At 40.1% G+C, this 24,970-nt stretch overlaps 1 protein-coding gene across 1 annotated transcript in view; it reads right to left on the bottom strand.

Moving 5' to 3' along the window:
• LOC132901030 (NACHT, LRR and PYD domains-containing protein 12-like) overlaps nucleotides 1-9,964 on the bottom strand; it is a 92,880-nt gene extending 82,916 nt beyond the window's left edge. The window contains exons 1-3 of the mRNA XM_060943441.1: nucleotides 9,957-9,964; nucleotides 9,847-9,903; nucleotides 7,868-9,652 (exon numbers count right to left, since the gene is read on the bottom strand). Of these exons, the coding sequence (XP_060799424.1) occupies nucleotides 7,868-9,652; nucleotides 9,847-9,903; nucleotides 9,957-9,964 (1,850 nt within the window). The remainder of the gene's footprint in view (nucleotides 1-7,867; nucleotides 9,653-9,846; nucleotides 9,904-9,956) is intronic.
• Between the last annotated feature and the right edge of the window lie 15,006 nt (nucleotides 9,965-24,970).

A 24,970-nucleotide genomic window follows, 5' to 3' on the forward strand; every position in this document is an offset into this window, starting at 1 on the left:
CAGTCTTAATAAAGAATGCCTTATTGAGGAGCAGGTCATGTGACCCTCAGAGGAGATCTTACCCCAGTGTCTCCAGTTTGCAGTGAGGATTCTCCAGTACAGCAGAGAGACGCTTCACTCCTGAGTCTCTGAGTTTATTCCCAGACAGATCCAGTTCTCTCAGATTGGAGGATTCAGAGCTGAGCACTGAAGCCAAAGCTGCACACCCTTTCTCATTTAGAACGCAATTCTTCAACCTGAAGGAAAGAACAAAATACATGATGAAATAAGTGTACAATATTCAAGAAGTTCTCTTTAAAATGTGAAATGTACAATCATGGTATACAAGGGGTGCAACATGCTGCAACATCTCATCTCATCATCTCTAGCCGCTTTATCCTTCTACAGGGTCTCAGGCAAGCTGGAGCCTATCCCAGCTGACTACGGGCGAAAGGCAGAGTACACCCTGGACAAGTCGCCAGGTCATCACAGGGCTGACACATAGACACAGACAACCATTCACACTCACACCTACGGTCAATTTAGAGTCACCGGTTAACCTAACCTGCATGTCTTTGGACTGTGGGGGAAACCGGAGCACCCGGAGGAAACCCACGCGGACACGGGGAGAACATGCAAACTCCACACAGAAAGGCCCTCACCGGCCCCAGAGCTCGAACCCAGGACCTTCTTGCTGTGAGGCGACAGCGCTAACCACTACACCACCGTGCCGCCACATGCTGCAACATTTATTACGTAAAGTGTGTTTACTGAATGTAGATTACAGACATTTATACAACAGCACTCTTGAGTCTGGATTCTGATTGATCAGATGGTGCTGAATAATTTTCGATAAGAGTAGCTCCAGCAGTAGTGCAGCTGAATATCATAGGTTTATATTAATGCACTGGAATACACTTAGTGTGGTATAAAAAAAAAAAGCTCATTCACAGGGACTTTCATGGAAGAGCGACATAAGCTAAAAACATAAACCCAGGTTATTATAAAAGATTATCATGGTGATCTGGTATAGATTTCTGTATGATGGCCTTGATGTCAGATTTATGGAAGGAATCTTCAGTGTCAGCACTTTGTAACATTCCACCAGTTTTTCCACCATGGGAGAATCTTCACAATGGAGAATGTTGCACCTTCTGGTTTCTTGTTAATGTAATTAGTGTGTTTTGTTTTGTTTTGTTTTTAAATAAAATTCAAGTGAGCAAAGTCATCTCTTAAATTCTGGTTTTAAGAGAGTGAGATGTTGTATGGGAGTGATGGTCAGGGGTCCACAATCTTTTTGACATATTGTACATACAACTCTTATTTGAGTGCTTATCTTATGAGGTCTAAAAATCCAGCCACTGGGGGTGCATAAGTGTACTCTTGGCACCGGTCCCCGGATAAATGGAGAGGGTTGCGTCAGGAAGGACATCCGGTGTAAAAAACAGGGTTTTCATTCGTAACTGATTGCTGATTGAAATCATCAGTTGTAATGACGTCTGAATCAGTTGTTTTTCGGCCACAAAAAAAAAAAAAAATCAGTATACACCAAATAAATCGTCAAGTCTCATCTCATCTCATTATCTCTAGCCGCTTTATCCTTCTACAGGGTCGCAGGCAAGCTGGAGCCTATCCCAGCTGACTACGGGCGAAAGGCGGGGTACACCCTGGACAAGTCGCCAGGTCATCACAGGGCTGACACATAGACACAGACAACCATTCACACTCACATTCACACCTACGGTCAATTTAGAGTCACCAGTTAACCTAACCTGCATGTCTTTGGACTGTGGGGGAAACCGGAGCACCCGGAGGAAACCCACGCGGACACGGGGAGAACATGCAAACTCCGCACAGAAAGGCCCTCGCCGGCCCCGGGGCTCGAACCCAGGACCTTCTTGCTGTGAGGCGACAGCGCTAACCACTACACCACCGTGCCGCCCCTAAATCGTCAAGTATTCGCTTAAAATTTTGTAACTATTTAACATGCAGAAGACCATTAAACAAATACATTAGGGGCTACCTGAAGTGGCCAAAATAACTAGCCAGCAGCTAAGTAACTTTGCGGTGCACACGCAGGTTGTTGTAGCGTTATTGTGCAATGGTTATGCTTATCTATCGTCTTTTCTGACCATACACAGTTACAGTAATCATATAACAGCGCGCACACACACAAGTTAAGTTCAGGTCTTTTATTTTACGTGTCTGTGATCGTGTAGGCGAGAGCTGCATTTTCCCGCTGCTTCAGTGTTTGTTTACTGCAGGACTTCTGGGTTCTTGGGTCAAAGGACCCGAACTACGGAGGCCGGGGTGGCTTTGTCGTGCCAGTCTCGTGAATGTACACCAGCTTGTGCATGTATTGGAGTGGTTTCACTTAATTAGCATTATGTGTATTGTAAAAAAAATGTATGCATTTATTGTAATTGGGTATTTTGTTTATGCAAGGAAGTTCATTTATTTTTCACACAGAAAAAAAAATTAATTAATTCAGGGATGCACAACAGGCACATCAGTCTCAAATGAAATGTAAAATGAGTCTCACATTGACAAAGATGATATGTACAGTAAGTGTGTTAATTTTTTGTAAAATGATTTTAACAATGATTTAGCATTTCCTATCCATTTATTGGCCAGTTTCACTATCAAAAAAGCCCAAAGTCTGTCACCTTCAGGGGGACAGACCACCACCTTTTATTTTTGAAAAGTGGAGAACCCTGCCCAGTTTGCATTTTAAGTTATTACTATTTTGCATGTTTGTCGTTATACATTCAATTTCTTCATTCTGCAAGCATTCGTGTTATGTTCCGATTTCCCAAATCTTGATTGGGCTTTGTGGCATACAAACTGTAATTGCCATGAGACCCAGGAATGACTGTTGAATTTCGATTTCAGATGGACCATGGAGAGCTAACGATTGGCTGTTAGAAATTGCGAAATTTGTTTTTGGCCGTGGGGCTTCGTCCCCCCACCAGGGTGTTGCCCGGAACCCACATGGGGGCCAAAGCGGCCCCCATGACCCCCAGCCTAATCTGTTACTTTTCATATTTCATGTTTTCCATACTAATGAAAACCTTGAAAACTGTGCCAAATCTAACATGTGGATTGAAAAGAGAAATAACATACCGGATCGGTTGGGGCCTGAGTTAACAATGGCCATCTCCAGTACTGTTGGTCAATAGGGTGACAGTGGAAAGTATGCTACTGTTGTGCCAAAACGGAGAAGGAAAAAGGGGGGAGGCGTGTTAGGAGAAAGCATGGAAGGGAAGGAGCTTAGGATTGAGGGTAGGAACACTGAATGTGGGAATATTGACTGACTGGCAGAGCGAGAGAGTTAGCAGGTATGATGATGGAAAGAAGGAAGTTGGACATTTTGTGTGTGCAGGAGACAAGGTGGAAGGGAAGCAAGGCCAAGAACATTGGAGATGGATGCAAGTTGTTTTATTATGGAGTCGATGGAAAGAGAAATGGTGTTGGTATTGTTTTGAGGGGAAAGTTGGTCAGCAGTGTGATTGATGTGAAGAGGGTGTCAGAGTGATAGGCATGAAGTTGGAGATTCAAGGAGTGGTAATCAATATTGTGTGCATACGCCCCATAGGTTAGATGTGAGAATGAAGAGAGTTTTTCTGGGAAAAGATGGATGAAGTGGTAGAAAGTATACTGAGGGAGGAGCGCGTGCTGATAGGAGCAGATTTCAACGGACATGTTGGCGAGGGAAACAGATGAGGACATGATGGGCAGATATGGTGTAAGAGAGAGATGTGGAAGGGTAAATGTTTTTTTTTAATATAAAGAGGATGTATTTGGCAATAGTCAATACATACTTCGAGAAGAAAGAGCAGCACAGGGTGATGTTTAAAGGGCTGATGACACAAACATGACTCTATGCAATTTCTTAAATAAACTATACAACATGGCAAACATGTTAGATTTCTGTTATAATTACGTGAAAAGAAGCTGTTGTTACGTGAATATCCAACTTTTAATTGCACAGCGCAAGAAAACTGGGTCCATGGCTCGCGGCCATGTTGTGATGTCAGCGGAAGAACACGCTGCAGTTCACTGGCTGTTCTACTCTGGTTCTACTCAATGGAAATGGCACATGAAAACGCCGGTGAACTCTCTAGTGCTAGCTCTATCTCTTCTGGGAGTCTAGAATTGTGTTGATCTCTTCCGAATAGAATCTATGATAGCCTACCCTCTTTACCCTTTGCCTCTCATTGCTAGGCGGCAGTTACATGAAAGCCGCAAGCTTTCACAAGCAAATACATGACTGATATCACGCTGACTTTATGATTACATTTATGATTATCATGTAGAATCTATAGCTCTACGTACCTTTATCTTATGTCGTTTCACAACACATGTTCTCCAAAGACAGTCCTCCTGTCAGGAGTCGCCTTGACTGCTGGATCCGGCATAGCTACTAGTAGACCCCCTCCGGAATACTGTAGGCAGTGTTGCCAGATACTGTTCAAAACCCACCAAAATGCACTTGAAACCGCCCAACTGGGCGGGAAACCTCCCAATCTGGCAACACTGACTGTAGGCAATGCTGATGGTAGTAACACACGTTTGTGCTGAACTGAACACCCAAGAGATTCTTTTAAGCTGGGAAGGGTGTCAAAACAATCCAAATCGAATTGTTCAGAGCACAGGATGGATGTTGGTGAGGGCTCCCACTTGTCACGAGTGCGCCTGACTTGCTTCACCCACTTCGCATGCACCTCAGGATCTCTGGGAAACTTGAATAAACTTACCCCATCCTTGTGGGTTTTGGAGCAAAAGCCGGCAACACAACGCGAAGGCATTTTTATATATATATATATATATATATATATATATATATATATATATATATATATATATATATATGTGTGTGTGTATAATAATTTATAATAATAATACACGGATGCAGATAGAGGGTGGGACGGGTGGGATTCGTCCCACCCAGATTTAAATTCACCTCGTTCGGTCCCCCCCACTTATAGGGAGGAAAAAACGTCTATGCTGTCTTTCTTTGCATAAGGCAAACCTCACGGAAAAATCAAAAGACTAATTACCATTCGGTTGGTTGAGGTGCACAGCAGTATATACATAGTTGCAACAACTCACATAAAACAAAACAAAGACTGATATTCGGTTGGTTGAGCTGCGCAGACTGCACAGGTTGCAAGCTCGAGCTTGGTTGCTATGGTTACCCACAACAAGTTTGACAGGCATATTGGGGTTGGGGTTGGTTTGCTGGCAGCTTTGTCCCCCCCAGTGTTTTGTCCCCCCCCAGTTCAAAAAACGTATCTGCGCCCCTGTAATAATACTAATAATGACAAACTGAACACCTGTCGCATCAACAACAAACTGGTAAGTGAGGAGGAAGATTCTTTCGCTGACGTCATATAGCCCCTCCTCCTCATTCGTCTCCTGGGTGCTGCAGCCCCGTCAAATTTGCCCAAATAGCTGCGTTTTTTATCATAACTTGTAAAATAGGCGCCTTCGTGAATTAATATATGGATCATCGGGAATTACTTTTTATGTTTTAAAACATCGCCAAAGATGTCAAAAACATGTCATCAGCCCTTTAAGAGTGGAGGAAGATCTATACAGGTGGACTACATACTCTGCAGAAGGGGTAACCTGAAGGAGATTGGAGACCGTAAAGTGATGGTGGGGGGAGAGTGTAGCTAGACAACATTAAGTGGTTGTGTGCAGGATGAGCTTGAAAGTGAAAAAGAGGAAGCATGAAATAGTGGAGCCAAAGATTAAGTGGTGGAAACTAAGAGGTTGAACATCAGAAGGAGTTGAGGGAAGAAATGAGACAAGCATTGAGTGGTCATGGAAATCTGCCAGAAGATTGGGATACTGTTGCTATACTAGTAAAAGAGGCAGCAAGGAAGGTGCTAGGGTGGTCATCGGGAAGGAGGAAGGAAGACAAGGAGACATGGTGGTGGAACAAAGAAGTGCAGGAAATTATAAAAGAGAAGAGGCTAGCACAGAAGAATTTGGATGATCAGAGAGACTAGGAAAGCAGGCAGTTATACAGAGAGATGAGACAGAAGGCAACAAGAGCAGTTGTGAAGGCGAAAGCAGATGCATACCAGGATTTGTACAAAAGACTGGAGACTAAAGAAGGAGAGAAAGACCTGTACAGACTAGCTAGGCAGAGAAACAGGGAAGGAAGGGATGCACAGCAAGTAAGAGTGATGAAAGATGTAAATGGAAATGTGCTGAGAGAGAGTGTATTAAGAAGGTGGAAAGAGTACTTTGAGGATTTATTAAATGAGGAGAATCCAAGAGAGAAAAGGTCGGATCCATTGGAGACAGCAAATCAGGAAGTAGAGTTGGTTCATAAGGATGAGGTGAGGGCAGCCATGAAAAGAACAAAGACTGGGAAAGCAGTCGGGCCAGATGGTATCCCGATTGAGGCTTGGAAATGTTTGGGTGAGACGGCTGTGGAGTTCCAAATGAGATTGTTTAATAAGATCCTAGAGAATGAGAAAATACCAAAAGAATGGAGAAAGAGTGTGCTTGTCCCAATATACAAGAATAAGGGAGATGTACAGAGCTGCAGTAATTACAGAGGGATAAAATTGATGAGCCACACCATGAAGTTATGGGAAAGGGTATTGGAGGTGAGATTGAGAAGAGTGGTAGCAATCTGTGAACAGCAGTACAGGTTTATGCCAAAGAAGAGCACATCAGATGCAATTTTTGCTTTAAGAATGTTAATGGAGAAGTACAGGGAAGGCCAGAGAAAGCTACATTGTGTGTTTGTAGACCTGGAGAAGACATACGATAGAGTGCCAAGAGAGGAGTTATGATATTGTCTGAGAAAGTGTGGAATAATGAGAAGTATATTAGAGTGGTGCAAGACATGTATGAGAACAGTGAAACAGCAGTGAGGTGTGCAGTTGGAATGACTGAATGGTTCAAGGTGGGACTTCATCAAGGATCTGCTTTAAGTGCTTTCTTGTTTGCCATAGTGATTGATAGCTTGATGGACGAAGTTAGGCAAGAGTCACCATGGAACATGATGTTTGCGGATGATGTGATATGTGGTGAAAGTAGAAAGGAGGTTGAGCTGGGTTTGGAGAGATGGAGGTATGCATTGGAACGAAGAGGAATGAAGGTGAGCAGTAGCAAAAGAGAATACATGTGCATCAGTGAGAATGGGGATGAGAGTGTAGTGAAGATGCAAGGAGTAGATGGAAAGAAAGTTGGTGAATTCAAGTACTTGGGGTCAACTGTGCAGGAAAATGGGGGCTGTGAAAGTGAGGTGAGAGAATGCGCAGGCAGGGTGGAGCAGTTGGGGAAGGATTTCGGGAGTCATTTGTGAGAGGAAAGTCCCAGCAAAAGTGAAAAGTAAAATGTATAAGACAGTAGTGAGACCAGCTATGATGAATGGATTGGAGACCGTACCATTAACAAAGAGACAGGAGGCAAAGTTGGAGGTGGCAGAGTTGAGGATGTTAAGGTTTGCGATGGGAGTGACAAGGTTGGACAGGATAAAGAACGAGCACATCAGAGGGACAGCACATGTGGAGAGCTTGGGAATTAAGCAAAGAGAGATGAGACTGAGATGGTATGGGCACATCCTGAGAAGAGATGCAGAGCATGTTGGAAGGAGAATGTTGAGGATGGAGCTGCCAGGCACATGAAAACGAGGAAGGCCAAAGAGGAGATACATGGATGTGGTGAGAGAGGACATGAAAGTGGCAGGTGTGGTAGAGAAGGATGCGGAAGACAGGGAGCAAAGGGGATAAAAGATCTGCTGTGGCGACCCTGAATCAGGAGCAGCCAAAAGATGAAGAAGAAGAAGAATCTTATGAAGTCTAACCATGTTCTTCCATCTTGAATATTGTAAGAGTTTTTCAATTCTTGCAGCATTACTTACTGAGCTTTTCTGGATGCTGCAACCACAGGCAGGAGCTTCAGAAGAACCTCATTTGATTTACTCTGATCTTTGGTATATTTCTGAAGAACAAACAAATCCTGTTCCTGCATAGATGTCAATAACACAAACACCACAGCTGACCACTGAGAAGAAGAATGATCAAGTTGGTGTAAATTTCCAGATTGCAGGTAGTGTTGGATTTCCTCAACAAGAGAATGATCTTCCAGTTCATTCAGACAGTGGAACAGATTGATGGATTTCTCTGTTGAGGGATTCTCTCTGATCATCTTCTTGATGTAATGAACTGTTTTCTGGTTACTGTGGGAACCTGTCTGTGTCACTATGGACTGTAAGAGGATCTGATTGGACTCCAGCGAAAGACCCAGAAGAAAGCGAAGGAAAAGATCCAGATGTCCATTTTTACTCTGTAAAGCCTCATCTACAGCACTCTTGTGGACATCTATGATTGTAATTTCTCTGAGCAGTGTTGACATTTTAGAAAACAGACTCTGCTGAAGAACATTGCTCTTTTCAATCATAAACACCAGGTGCACATACAGAGCTGCGAGGTGTTCCTGAATGCTGAGATGAACAAAGCAGTACACTTTACTCTGGTGAAGCCCACACTCCTCTCTGAAGATCTGTGTACACACACCTGAATAAACTGATGCTTCTGTCACATCAATGCCACACTCCATCAGGTCTTCCTCATAGAAGATCAGATTACCTTTCATCAGCTGCTGAAAAGCCAGTTTACCCAGTTTCAGAACAATTTCTTTATCTGCCTCTCTGCTCTTTGTGTACTTTTTCTTGACAATGTTTGTCTGAATGATGAGGAAGTGTGTGTACATCTGAGTCAGAGTCTTGGGGATCTCTCCACTCTCTGCTTCACCCAACATTCTCTCTAGAACAGTGGCTGAAATCCAGCAGAAGACTGGAATGTGACACATGATGTAGAGGCTTCTTAATGACTTCAGGTGTGTGATGATTCTGTTGCTCAGGCTCTGATCACTGATCCTCTTCCTGAAATATTCCTCCTTCTGTGGGTCATTGAACCCTCGCACCTCTGTGACTCGATGGACACACTCTGAGGGGATTTGATCAGCTGCTGCTGGTCGGGAGGTGATCCAGATGAGAGCAGAGGGAAGCAGATTCCCTTTGATCAGGTTTATCAGCAGCACATGCACTGATGATGATTCAGTTACATCACACAATCTCACTGTGTTCTGGAAATCCAGAGGAAAACGACACTCATCCAAACCATCAAAAATGAACAGAACTTTGCGCAGATTGGAAATGTTCATTTCTTTTATCTCCTTAAAAAAGAAATGAAGGAGCTCCATCAGACTCAGGTTTTGATCCTTCATCAAATTGAGCTCTCTGAAAGGAAGTGGAAATATGAGATGAACATCCTGGTTTGTTTTCCCTTCAGCCCAGTCTAGAATGAATTTCTGCACAGAGATGGTTTTTCCAATTCCAGCGACTCCCTTTGTCAGAACACTCCTGATGGGTTTGTCTTCTTCAGATAAGAGCTTAAAGAGATCATTGCATTTGATGGGTGTTTCCTCTGTTGCTGCTCTCCTGGATGCCACCTCGATCTGTCTCACCTCATGTTCATTATTGACTTTTCCACTGTCTCCTTCTGTAATGTAGAGCTCTGTGTAGATCTCATCGAGAAGTGTTGGGTTTCCCTGGTTTATCACCTCATTTACATGCTGAAACTTCTTTATCAGATTTAATTTGCATCTCTCCTGAAGATGGGGTTCAGTAGTTAGAGACTTGCACCTGTAAAATGGAAACAGACCTGTGGTGAGATCAAGCACACTTAAATCTACTGAATATGTTCACTTAAATGTTCACTTAAATCAAGTGAATATGGTATTTACTTTAACTGAATCAAGCTGGAGAAATTCTCAGTAGGAAATAGGAAAAAAAATGCCACTGTTCTGGTCTCACTTATGACCGTTCTCACTTCTTACCCTGTATCTGTGATTATGATCTTCTGTTCTGTTTTGCTTCTTGCTCGCTGTAGGACACTGTGAAAACAACATATTTTATTTACCCTCTGTGGTCAAAATTATGGACACACCTGACCATCCCACCTATATGAGTTTGTTTGACATCACATTCCAAAACCATGGACATAAATACAGAGTTGACCCCCACCCTTGCAGATTTAACATCCTCCCCATTTTTGGGAAGACTTTCTACAAGATTTTGGAGTGTCTGTGGGAATTTGTGCCCATTACGTCAAAAGAGCATTTGTGAGGTCAGGAACAGATTTTGGATGAGAAGGCCTGGCTCACGATCAATATTCTAGTTCATGCCAAATGTACTGAATGGGGTTAAAGTCAGGGCTCTGTACAGGACACTGTAGTTCCTCCTCCACCAACAATAGTAGAAATTAAATTAATAAAATGAAATAAAGTTAATCAGCCTCGAGATTAATTATTATTATGGGTTTAACTCATAATGCGCGCTCTTCCCGTGGCTCTTCCACGAGGATCACCAAAAATCGTCCCGCAGACAAAATCTACGAGGATTACAAATATCACATAAAGCGCGCTCTTCCCGTGGCTCTTCCACGAGGATCACCAAAAATCGTCCCGCAGACACAATCTATGAGGATCACCAAATAAAATCATCCTGCAGACAAAATCTACGAGGATCACCAAAAATCATCCCGCAGACAAAATTTACGAGGATCACAGTAACAAAGAATTAAAGTAAAAGTAAAATCATTAAAATCCAAGATTAAAAAGAAATTAAAATAAAGAAAGTAAAATCATTAAAATCAAAATTAAAAGAAATTATGTTAAAGGAAATTAATTACTTAGGTAAAAATTAATCAAGTGAAAGCATCTGAAAACAGCTTTGTCTTGAGCCTGGATTTAAAACTAACAACAGTAGGAGCATTTTTGATATCATCTGGAAGTTGGTTCCAAAGCTTAGCAGCATAGCAACTAAAGGCTGCTTCACCACACTTCGTTTTGACAGCTGGTATTACTAGCAAGTTTTTCTCTTGTGATCTTAGAGACCTAGTTGGTGCATATAATTGAAACATATCCAGTAGGTAGCTGGGTCCCATCCCATTTAATGTTTTAAATAGAAGAAGTAGTGCTTTAAAGTCAATTCTATAGCTCACTGGAAGCCAGTGCAGAGACCTTAGGATTGGAGTGATATGAGCTACCCTTTTTGTTCTTGTAAGAACCCTTGCTGCTGCATTTTGGATTAGTTGAAGCTCTTTGATGGTCTTTTTTGGAAGACCTGTGAAAAGGCTATTGCAGTAATCAACCCTACTGGAGATGAAAGCATGAATAAGTTTTTCTAGATCATGTTTTGACATGAGACCCCTGAGTTTAGAAATGTTTTTAGGTGATAGAATGCAGACTTTTTTACCACTTTCATATGACTGTTGAAGTTAAGTTCGCTGTCAATAAGGACACCAAGGTTTTTGACAGTATCCTTTGCTTTAAGCCCCTTAGTTTCAAGAGCAGTGGCAATCCTAAGCCTTTCCTCCTTTTTGCCAAATATAATTGCTTCAATTTTATCTGCATTCAGCTGAAGAAAATTGTGAGACATCCATGGTCAATGCATCTATGAAGAGACTCAAGAGGGGCATAGTCATTAGGTGACATAGCTAAGTAAAGCTGAGTGTCATCTGCATAGCTATGGAAGTTTATTGAGTTATTCTTAATAATTTGTCCAAGTGGGAGCATATAAAGGTTGAATAGTAATGGTCCCAGGATTGAGCCCTGGGGAACCCCACAGTTCAAGGACACGGGTGATGAACTGTGGCCTCCAATGGCCACATAAAAAAATCTTTGTTGTAGGTAAGATTTTAACCAGTTGATTACTATACCAGTAAATCCAACCCAATGCTCCAGTCGATGTAACAGTATGGAATGATCTACCGTGTCAAATGCAGCACTTAAGTCTAAAAGCACCAAGACTGATGTTTTACCAGCATCAGAATTAAGACGTAGGTCATTCATGACTTTAGTAAGAGCTGTTTCAGTGCTATGATTGGCACGAAAACCTGACTGAAACTTATCAAAACATCCATTTAATGTCAGGAAGGCAGTTAATTGATTAAAAAAATTTTTTTCAATTATTTTACCAACGAATGGCAAATTGGATATGGGCCTGTAGTTGTTGAGTACTGAGACATCCAGGTTATTCTTTTTCAGTAGGGGTTTTACAACCGCTTTTTTCAGAGATGAGGGAAACATGCCAGTTTGTAAGGAGGTGTTGATAATCTGAAGTACCTCGTCTGATATTAGGTGAAGAACAGATTTGAAAAAGACTGTAGGTAAAATGTCCAGTTCAGATGTGGAAGAGCTGAGACTTTGTACTGTTTTTCTCAGAGTCTCAACATCAATTAAACTAAATGTTGACATTGTATTACGACCCCCTCTCTCGTTATCCAATGGTTCCAAATTTTGAAGTGTTTGCACCTGTGTGGCTATATTCATACGTATTTTATCAATCTTTCCTTTGAAAAAAGATGCAAAGTCTTTGCATGTATTAACTGAGAGAAATTCAGAAGGCATTTGTTTTGATGGGTTTGTTAGCTTTTCAACTGTAAAAAATAGCACACGGGCATTGTTGATATTCCTATTAATAATGTCAGCAAAAAGAGACTGTCTTGCTTTAGAAATTTCTAAGTTGTATTTACATAACTTCCCTTTGTAGATTTGATAATGAATCTGGAGTTTAGATTTACGCCATTTTCTTTCAGACTTTCTACATTCCCTCTTTAACATTTTAACTGTTGGATTTAGTTTCCAGGGTGCTTTTCCTTTGTCTATGACTCTTTTGGTTTTAAAAGGAGCAATAGCATCCATAATATGATTCATTCTTGAATTAAAAATTTCCATTAGATCATCTGCACAATCTGAAGATTGACATGGGAGTTCTGAGAGTGCCTGCTCAAAAAGAGCTGCTGTGCCATTGGTAATTACCCTCTTTTTTACAGTCACAGACTTGTTTTGAAAGTGAGGGGAAATGGAAACATCAAAGAAAACACAGAAATGATCAGATATACCCAGGTCCATGACACTAGTAGATACATTAAGACCCTTAGTGATGACAAGGTCGAGGGTGTGGCCATGGGAGTGTATTGGCCCTTGTACATGTTGTGTTAGGTTGAAGGCATCAATCAGTGTAAGAAATTAATTTGCATATGTGTTATCTGGATTATCAACATGGAAATTAAAATCCCCAGAAATAATAAGATTGTCAAACTCTAAACAAATATTTGACAACAGTTCCCCAAACTCCTCTAGGAACAGTGGTGCAGAAAGTCTTGATGGTCTGTAAATAGTCAACATTAATATGTTAGAAGAACATTTTAGGATTGCACTTAGGTATTCAAAAGATGTAAAATCACCAAGAGTTGTCTGTTTGTACTGAAAACATGCCTTGTATATATTTGCTATTCCTCCTCCCCGTTTATTGGCTCTTCCAACACTCATGAAATCAAAGAGTGGGAGAGTTGCTTCAATAAGAGTAATAGAGCTACTTGATTGTTCAAGCCAAGTTTCAGTAAGAAGCATAAAATCCAGTTTGTGTGTACCGATGAAGTCATTAATTAAAAAAGGCTTATTAAGTGATCTTACATTCTGAAGAGCTAGTTTTACAGTGAATGTGGGGATAATTTCCACAGAAGCGTTCTGTGGTTGTTTTGGAACTGGAAGGAGATTTGATGAGTTTACCCCATTGATAGGATGAATAAGAACACCTCTCCTTTGTGTTAGCACAGGAATAGAAAAGTACGTCGTGGGTCCCAGCTTATTTTCAAAACTACCATCTGGACCCAGATTATATCAGTTCGTTCCAACATGAAGGTCTTCACTGCTGCTGGTGAACTGTAGCTGTGCGCATGGTCCTTGAGTCTTATCTGTAATCACAGGGGGAGGTGGTGCCCTCTGTTTCTTGGGTGCTGTGGCAGTTGGATATATCATTAGAGATTTTGGGGTACACAAGGCCTGACCATGAGACAGCTCTGTGTACGGTACTTGATTTGAGTGTCCTCTTGGGCTTGCCAAAGACACTCGGCTTAAAGACAATAGTCTCTCCATTTTCTCAGGAAAACGCAGTCTGGGGGGTGAAGGAGATACAGAGGGGCTTGGGGTTACATCCACTGCTGTTGTTGGTGATTGCCTATTGCCAGTCTCAGGAGGTTGTGGTGATGCTTGTTAATCTGATTGTCTAAATCCAGTGGCGGCTCCTGAATTTTTTTTCAGGGGGGGCAATTTTCCCCCGTTATGTCTACACGGACCATAAATGTCCACAGGACTGAATTAAATTGACCTAGGTAGCAAATCAATTGGCCGAACTTGTTTTTGCCTGGTAAATTCAGATATCAATTTTGACAATATCTCTTCTCTCCACTAGGTGGCAACACTGAACAAGTTAAAGGTGGCAAACTAAGGTAGCCTAGTAAACTAGACCCACCTGCCTAGCGGCCAAAAATATTTTTGCCTACGAGTGGCAAATATTCACATTTAGTCTGGCTTGCCAGGCTAAAACTAAGGAAGATTCATTGTGAAGCCTTCAAAGCAAAACATTTGGCATCACAATCAATTAATATTACATTACTCATTTATTTTCTCATATTTTTCCAGTATTCTATAATAAGTAGACACAAATTCTTAATTATAAACATATTCTAATTTCTTCATTCTAAAGAATGCAGTTAAAGTGGCAGGATATAAATCCAAAACAAGTGTTTATTTAAGTTTTTAAAAAGATGAAGAAAAGCATAACCATCAAACAAACATGTGCAGCTTAAAGGGGTACAAAATATAATATATACCATTGCTGATGTGACAAAGTAACGTATTCTTAAGTATTCTATCAAATTTATGTACTAGAAAACAACGAAATATCTTGGTAATTGTAAATATAATACTTTATACGCTAAACCGCACAAGAGTCGCCATTTTTAAAAGACCGTGACGTCAGCGCTACCCACTGCACTAGCAGAACTCTCCGAAATAGAGGAGATAAGCGTGTAATCATGGCATCGGGCGCATCAAGTGAAAGCGACAGCTCTGTCGAATCATACGAAGAGATCCCGCAAGACACACTGCAAGCAGGCTATGGCTTAGAAGGGTACCAGTTTGAACCTAGGAGAGGTACAGTACTCTCGACTCCGGTGATGAAATAAGAGAAGAAAGCTCGGATGACGGCGAGGATGAGACTGATGCTGACCATGGGCATGGCGAGCGTGGGGCAGAGCGTCTGCGTGCAGGTGACACGGCATGGTGCTCGTGTGGAAAATGTAACGTGGAGTTGCTCACGAGTCCAGCAGAATTTATTTGCTGCAATGAGATAGGCGCCACCCGTGGACTTACGAAATCGTCGCAAGAGGCAGAAACAGGTATTTCACACGTGCTATTCCCAACCTCAATGAGCCAACACAACTGGGCACATGCATACATCATGAGTGTTACGCAGAGAAAATGAACGTGCATTCTGATTGGATAAAATTAATATCATGGCGGGCTGTTCAAACTGCGGAAATAGTTTGCTCGAGCTACTTTCAAAACACTATAACTTTCCAACCTTAGAACAAAAAACTTTTGTAAGTCTTGAATAAGGTTCATCAATGTGTGTTTTATTGTTATATTTACTCTATATATTGCCCTCTGTTCCCCTTTAATTATGTGTTTTTTTTAATATGGAATTGCACCATTTTAACAACAAATAATTCTAAATAAATTCTGCAGTTTTTTTTCCCAAGAATTCCTCCAGAAAGCCATGCCTTAAAAGGAAATTTAAAGTATTACAAGCATGTCAATGAACACAAAAGGCTTTAGTTATTTAGCTATATACACACAAGGTTACACAAGGTTTTGTAGTCAGTGCAACTTGGCTTAACAAGTTGGAAAAAAGGTAAGGTGCTGCTGGCTCCAATGAACACATACTGTACAATATATAAAAACTGAAAATATGCTTAATTTACACCAAGTCAGAGAGAACTTGAGGCTACTGAAATATTCCAAGCATGGCAATGTTAAACTGCCATTGGTAAAACAAAAACATGGCAATGTTAAACTGCCATTGGTAAAACAACTGCCATTGGTAACACACACACACACACACACACACAAAAAAAAACTTTTGCCTTGCCTAGTAAATTCAAATATCAGATATCACTGTACCGTCTGCTGTGCTACTTCCAGGGTGGAAGAGAACGCAAGGGTAGCAAAAAAAGAGCATTGACTACATCACAGCCAGCTAGCCAAGTTTTCCGGTGGTACCAGTTCTTGTTAAAACCTTTTGAGTAGGTCTTCTCCCCCTTCGTAGACACTTGCTTGATGTTTAAATTCGGTCTAGGAGGTCCTAGCTGTTTGATTGCCGTTTTCTCCTCATTGGTACGACGACTAAAGGGAACTTCTTTCAGAGACGCTATCGTATTGTTGCACTCAACACTCACCATCTTCATAGAATGTTCACACATTTCCCGCGCAAGTTGCATTTTCCAGCCCAAAATTATGTTCAAAACCCACCAAAATGCACTTAAAACCACCCAATTGGACGGGAAACCGACCAATCTGGCAACACTTGCGTGGCGCAACAGGCGTATGACGTAAGCACGCTGCTTGTGCGAGCGCATAAAACCTAATAGAAAATGCATTGGGAGCATGATTTTCGAAAAAAATGTACGTACCATTACTGTCAATGGGAGATTTTGGGGCAAATCTGAACCTGACAGAAATCGCCCCAAAAGGGCGTGGCTACACCAGGCGCGACCTTAGCCTGATTGGACAATGACATTACTGTTGCCATGGTAGTAGGAGTAGATAAAAAAAAAATCTCCCTCCCTGTTTGGGAGTGCGTCGCCCAAATCGCCCCTATTAACGAGCCGCCAGTGCTTAAATCTAGTGAATATGTACTTAACTGAATCAAGCTGGAGAAATTCTCAGTAGGAAATGATAAGAAAAAAATACCACTGTTCTGGTCTCACTTATGACCCTTCTCACTTCTTACCCTGTATCTGTGATTATGATCTTCTGTTCTGTTTTGCTTCTTGCTCGCTGTAGGACACTGTGAAAACAAAATATTTTATTTACCCTCTGTGGTCAAAATTATGGACACACCTGACCATCCCACCTATACGAGTTTGTTTGACATCACATTCCAAAACCATGGACATAAATACAGAGTTGACCCCCCACCCTTGCAGATTTAACATCCTCCCCATTTTTGGGAAGACTTTCTACAAGATTTTGGAGTGTCTGTGGGAATTTGTGCCCATTCAGTCAAAAGAGCATTTGTGAGGTCAGGAACAGATTTTGGATGAGAAGGCCTGGCTCATGATCAATGTTTCAGTTCATCCCAAATGTGTTGAATGGGGTTAAAGTCAGGGCTCTGTACAGGACACTGGAGTTCCTCCTCCACCAAAGTCATCAAATAATGTCTTTATGGACTGTGCATAGTGCACAGGGGCACAGTCATACTCAGACAGGAAGGGGATTTCCCTAAACTGTTGCCACAAAGTTTACAAAGCATACAATCATCTAAAATGTCTCCTCCACCCCACTTTACTGTTCACACTATGCATTCTGGTAGGTCTCATTCTCCTGGTATCCACCAAACCTAGATTCATCCATCAGACAGCCAGGTAGTGAAGCGTGATTCATCACTCCAGAGAACACGTTTCTACTGCTCCAGAGTCCAGTGATAGTGGGAACCCATTTCATGAAGCTCCTGACACTCAGTTCTTGTGCTGATGTTGCTTCCAGAGGCAGTTTGGAACTCTATTGCCAGCGATGCAATCAAGGAAAGGTGATTTTTTTTTTAAATACATTCTGCATGCTTCAGCACTTGATGGCCATGTTCTGTGAGTTTGCATGGTCTACTGCATTGTGACTGAACTGTTGTTGCTTCTAGATGCTTCCATTTCACAATAGTAGCACTTACAGTTGACCAGAACTGATACAACAAGGCAGAAATTTCAGTAACTGACTTGTGGCAAAGGTGACATCCCATCACAGTGCTGCATTTACTGAGTTCTTCAGTGTGATTCATTCTACTGTCAGTGTTTGTCTGTGGAGATTACATGGCTATGAGCTTAATTTTATGTACCTGTTGGAAACTGATGTGGCTGAAACACCTGAACTCAATCATTAACAGGGGTGGCCACATACTTTTAGCAATATAGTGTCATACACGTCTAAGTCTTTCTTACATCATTATCCACAAACTTAAAATTACAGTTTGAAAATGGTGAGTCTGAAATCTACAAGATTTCCACATTTTCACAAATGTAACTAAACCCGATGGAGATGCCTCAGTATACAGTATCTTGAAATAATCTGTGTGTTTATAGATTTGTTCAAATAAAATTGCCAAACAAACAGCTGTTATCTTAATCTAATGTTTATTTCCAGTGTATCAGTGAGGATTCTCCCTTCCATTTAAATGTTAATTCCATAAACTCATTACTCTCCATAATCACGCAGCTGGGTCCTGATGAGTCTGATCCTTTTCTCTGGGTTTCACTACACAACAGAACACATCATATATTGTACTGCAATTGAAACCACAATAAACATATTTACTAATAAGGACACAAATTATTCAGCCTCAGATTGTAACAAATACAGGCACACACATTTACACACACATACTTGAGCCATAAACTAAAACATTATGTGACTTTTTATGATGCATTTCTGCAGGAATAAGCTGCAGTGCAACACACTGAATTAGATATCAGGAGATACCTGTATCCAGCTGTGGATTCTCCATCTTTAAAATGTAGTGGGAACTTCATAGAGTTATCACTCTTCATAGACACACAGCTGGGCCCTGGTGACTCTGATCTCTTCATCTGGGTTTCACTGCACAGCAAGACACATTATAATTTGTTGTATTGCAATAAAAACCAGAATAAACACATTTTCTGATAAGAACACATCCATTATTCATATTAAGATTATTATAACTATAAACACACACACACACACACACACACACACACACACACACACACACACACATGTTAGCCATAAAATATAATATCCTGTGTGTATTTATTTTGCACTTCTGCAGGAATAAGCTGCAGTGTAACACACTGAATTAGATATAAGTTAAAAAAAGTTAAAGTGGTTACCAGAATTAGATATAAGGAGATACCTGTATCCAGCTGTGGATTCTCCGTCTTTAAAATGTAATGGGAACTTCATAGAATTATCACTCTTCATAGACACACAGCTGGGCCCTGGTGCATCTGATCTCTTCATCTTAGGCACACTGCTTACACACAGAACACCAGATGTGTAATCTTCAATGTACATTTGTGTTTTGCTAAATTTTGCAAAGTTCTTCTTGTAAATGTGAAGAATTATGGTGTTTTTTGTTTTGTTTTGTTTTTTTAATCTATGGGGAGGCATTGTTTTTTCAGGTTGTCTGTGCATCTCTCAGAGATTCTCATTAGTGTGAAATCTCAAGAACAAGGGGTTGACAGATCAGCAGATCAACTGATTAGATTTTGAAATTGATCCACAGAGTCAAGGTTCAACCAGTCAAATTCAGGTCACAAAATTCAATACAAATAACTAACTCACTAACCCAGGCTGCTCAGCGGTAGGCAAAGGGAATCAATCCTGGAGTGTGTTGTGCCATTTTTACATCTCCTGTATGTCCCTATCTCACTACGGTATATCAACAGAACACTGCAAAGGCGATCATAGATTTGAATCAGATTAATAAAGGAAATCTATCTTTTAACTCTCATGTGTTCTTTACAGAAGTCTGCAGTGAGAGTCTGAGTGAATTATAACATAGTATGTGTTTGTGTGTGGGGTTTTTTTTCTTTCCTTTCTGTGTCAAAGCAAGCTGCAAGACAATATACACGCTAAAAATAATTCAGCACTTTATTCTTTATAATGAGTAAATTATCAGGACTCAACATAACGACTTTACTGAGTGGCTGAGAAATGCAATAAGGGGACAGACTCAGAAAATATTACTGAAACACTGAATATTACAAAACATTTCATAACACACACCCCTTGGCTTTACACAAAACAAGAAATGCTGGAAACAAAATTAAATCCTTTTAAAATTCCTTACACCTATATGCAAAATGAGTACAAAAAAAGCCGCCCCTCACTTTAGTATGGCCCGGACTGGTGGAGGATCTATAGACACATCACTGTACATGGAGACACAGCTGGGTCCTGCACATTTTGATCTCTTTTTCCAGGTTTCAATAGAACAACAAAAAAAAAAAAACACATTCTACTCTTAAAATATTACTTAAGGTTAATCGTTTATGTTCAGCCTTTAGATCATCATTAACACAGTGTCAGTAGAGAGCACAGTCAAAGGTCAAAGTCTCATTATAAAGATTTTGAATAGAAATGAAAGTGTATTTTAGTAGCTTACCTCTTTTTTAATTGTGGAAATCCATCAGGTTGGTCAGGATTACACTGATCCATCTTTCCCCATTCGGAAAGAAAAGTTATTGTTCATAGAAAGACAGCTGTGTACAACCAGGCCTGATCTCTTCTGCTGTAATGTTCAGAGTTCACAGAACAGTTTCACTCCCCCCCCCATTCTCCATACCTGAAATAAAAATAGAAAAATCTTTCACTTTTCACCAAAAGTCCTTGTTCCCTTGGAATTAATCTCATTTTTTTAAAAACAAAAGAAGTGTTCTGTTTGTTCAGCCGCACTTTTAAAAAGGTGTCGAAGCTCCAGAAACTCTTTCACTGTTGGAAAGGTAGAACAGGTTCAGGCGGATTCACAGAAGATTCCTCGAGTAAAGTCATGAATAATAATAATAATGAATAATAAATGATACATGGATTAAAATCAGTGTGTTTTTGTTTATTTGCTTTTGTAGCAGGGTTCTCTCTAGTTCCTCTACACCTCTGTTGTTTAACTGCAGTCACACTGTCTGCACCTGGGAGAAGCTCCATCATACAATCTACTCTTAGGAATATTTCTGCATGTGCATTACATTTCATGATACCGTAGCTCATTAGGAATTGTGCTTTGGTCTTTCAGGTTCATTAAATGCATGCAGATAGATAGATAGATAGATAGATAGATAGATAGATAGATAGATAGATAGATAGATAGATAGATAGATAGATAGATGTACATGTAAAGCCTCAGCTGCTAGATAGATAGATTCAATCTCACTATAAAAAAGTGTGAAGACCTCCATATTTATGCTTATTACACAAACCTTTAATAACGAAATGTTGCAGAGGTTAAAAGAATTAAAAGTAATAAAGTGACATCTTAGAAACTAAGACTCAGCCCATATGAAGTTTATTGCAAAGAAAAGTCCATAACATTCTGAGAAATTAAAATTAATTCAGAGTGAATTTTTATTAAATTACATTAAACTCCAGAGGATTCATGAAGAGGATTTCATCATGACCTGACTTCCATATTTCACTACTGATTAATTCCGTTCTGTATGTTCAGAAGCATACATTTATTTTAACTTAGTTATTCGATTTATTTAAAAAATGTAACAGATTCATCAAAAGCAGATTCTACAGTACTCGTCACATGACTTTCATGCATTTCTACTATAACAGTTTACAATAACTCCATTTTAACATCTCCAAAAATATCAGATTCTGTTGCATTTGTGCCACATTTTAAAATCCCATAAAATTATGTCCAATTCTTTTCTGAAAATTGTGCTATATTTTTATTTCAAAAGCAGGTTCTCCAGTTCTCACCACATGACTTTCTTCCTTTTCTACTGAGTGGAGACTTTATAGACCCAAAGCATAATGATCACGTTCACAATTATAAGAGCAGAGAGTGTGACGGAGCTTCTCCCAGGTGCAGATGCTGTGACTGCAGTCAAACAGCAGAGGTGTCGAGGAACCAGAGAGAAGCCTGATACAGAATTCATTATTCATGACTTTTTAATAGAGGAATCTTCTGGAAAGTTGAATAAATGCTACATGCAGGAGAAGAAGAAAGCAGAGTCACTGTAGCATGTAGAGATCCTGAGGCTTACTGAGGGGAAAAACAGCTTTCGCATCCAAGCAGTATTACTAATAATAACGTTCTCTCACAAAACAAAGTGAATCTAATATTTTTGTCAGTGGAGCTGTCTGTGTACAATATACATTAAAATAATAAAGCTTTAAATCCTCTTGAGTCAGAGTATATTGCTTTACTGCAGAGGCTAATCACAGTACAGTTAGCAAACTATGCTAATCTAACTTCTACAAGTCTCAGCAAGTTCAGCTGCCCAATAATTTTATAGGAAAGAGACATCCTAATGACAAATACAATCAATTTATATGAAAAAAATAGTGTTTACAGCTGTCCTACAGAAGCAGTAATTTCTGTCCGTGGATGTATACGACCACATCAAATTTGTAGTGTGATGCTTTAAAAGCAGACCTGAGAGCAGCTACTTTTCATGGTTTCAGTTGTCTTCTAATTTCTTATTTAAAGTTTCTTCAGCAGATCACATGATTAAAACATTTGAAACAGTCCATACAGATACGAGAGAGGATTTGTGGGACATTGGTTAATGAACTCATTACTGATCAGGAGTTTAATGTACTGTGTTTAACAGAAACATGGATTAAGCCAAATGAATATATAGCATTAAATGAAGCGAGTCCTCTTAGATACAGTTATATACACCAGCCTCGTCTAACTGGCAGAGGAGGAGGCATTGCGGTTATTTATAACGATTATCTAGGTGTAACACAAAAACCTGGTTATAAATTTAATACATTTGAAGTTCTTCATACTCATATAATGTATGTAGCCTCGAAAAATAAGTCTACCCAGTTAATTCCATTGTTTATTATTTACAGGCCCCCGGGGCCATATTCTGAGTTTCTTTCTGAATTTGCAGATTTTATCTCAGATCTGGTTATTTCCTTAGACAAAGCTTTAGTTGTCGGAGATTTTAATATTCACTTCGATAACCCAGAAGACCCTTTAAAAACAGCGTTTGTGTCCATCTTAGATTCAGTCGGGATTAAGCAGAATGTCATAGGACCGACCCATAATGGTGGTCACACCCTTGATCTAATACTAACATTCAGATTAAACGTAGACAATATAGTCATACTTCCACAGTCTGAAGTAATCTCAGATCATTGTCTCATCTCATTCAAAATATGTCTGAGTAATAATATATGCACCTCACCACGCTACTGTATTAAACGTACTTTCACGTCAACTACTGCACAGAGCTTTATAAATGATCTCCCAGAACTGTTAACTTTGATTGGGTCACTGTCGGCCCCTGCAGAACTTGATCAGGCAACTGAATGCTTAGAGTCAACATTCCGCCATACTTTAGATAATGTAGCTCCTCTAAAAAGGAAAATGGTCAGAGACAAAAAATTAGCACCCTGGTATAATGATGACACTCGCACATTAAAACAGACCATTCGAAAATTGGAACGTAAATGGCGTCAAACAAAATTGGTAGTGTTCAAATTAGCTTGGAAGGAGAGCTTCCTGAAGTATAGAAAAGCTCTTAGTGCTGCGAGATCAACATATTTCTCCTCCCTAATAGAAGATAACAAAAATAATCCTAGATTCCTATTTAATACTGTAGCAAAATTAACCAGGAATAAGTCCACTATAGATACATGCACACCTGCAGTATGTAGTAGCAACGACTTCATGAATTTTTTTAATGACAAAATTGAGAATATCCGACAAAAAATTCAAACTACTAATTTGAGGTTAGACAATGAAAGTGACCTTGTAGTTAACAATATAACTGTATCAGATCATCAGTTAGAATGTTTTACTCCCCTAAAAGAAACTGAATTACTTTCATTAATCTCTACATCAAAAGCCTCAACTTGCGTACTAGATCCCTTACTGACACATCTATTCAAACAGATAATGCCTGGAGTAATTGAACCGCTTCTAAAAATAATAAATTCTTCTCTTATGATTGGCTATGTACCCAAATCCTTTAAACTAGCAGTTATCAAACCCCTGATTAAAAAACCTGACCTTGATCCCTGTCAGCTGTCCAATTATCGGCCAATATCAAACCTCCCCTTTATCTCCAAGATCCTTGAAAAAGCTGTGGCACAGCAGTTATGCTCATATTTACATAGGAATAACATCCATGAAATGTATCAGTCAGGATTTAGACCTCATCATAGCACAGAGACAGCACTGGTTAAAGTAGTAAACAACCTACTGTTGGCGTCTGATCAGGGCTGTGTCTCGCTGCTTGTGTTGCTTGACCTTAGTGCAGCATTTGATATCATTGATCATTCCATTCTTCTGGATAGACTAGAAAATTTTGTGGGAGTTAAGGGAATGGCCCTCTCCTGGCTCAGGTCTTATCTAACTGATCGTTATCAGTATGTTGATATAAATGGTGATTTTTCTAGACGTACCGAGGTAAAGTTTGGTGTTCCACAAGGTTCTGTCTTGGGTCCACTGCTTTTTTCTCTATATATGTTACCTCTGGGCGATATTATTCGTAAACATTGTATTAGTTTCCACTGTTATGCTGATGACACACAGTTGTATGTCTCTGCAAAACCTGATGAGAGACACCAGCTTAATAGAATTGAGGAATGTGTTAAGGACATTAGACACTGGATGCTTATTAATTTCCTTCTGCTTAACTCTGACAAGACTGAAGTACTTGTGCTAGGACCACATACAGCTAGAAGTAAGTTTTCTGATTACACAGTGACTCTGGATGGCCTTTCTGTTTCTTTACGTGCAGCAGTAAAAGACCTCGGAGTGATTATTGACCCCAGTCTTTCATTCAAAACTCACATTGATAACATCACCCGGATAGCTTTCTTTCATCTCAGAAATATTGCAAAGATAAGAAATTTAATGTCATTGCATGATGCAGAAAAATTAGTCCATGCTTTCGTTACCTCCAGGTTGGATTATTGTAATGCCTTACTGTCCGGATGTTCCAATAAGTGCATAAACAAGCTCCAGTTAGTTCAAAATGCAGCAGCAAGAGTCCTTACTAGAACTAGAAAATATGACCACATCATGCCTGTCTTATCCACACTGCATTGGCTCCCAATCAAATTTCGTATTGATTATAAAATACTACTATTGACCTTTAAAGCACTAAATGGTCTCACT

This window comes from Neoarius graeffei, chromosome 16 (assembly GCF_027579695.1).
Source record: "Neoarius graeffei isolate fNeoGra1 chromosome 16, fNeoGra1.pri, whole genome shotgun sequence".
NCBI classification, from domain to species: Eukaryota; Metazoa; Chordata; class Actinopteri; order Siluriformes; family Ariidae; genus Neoarius; species Neoarius graeffei.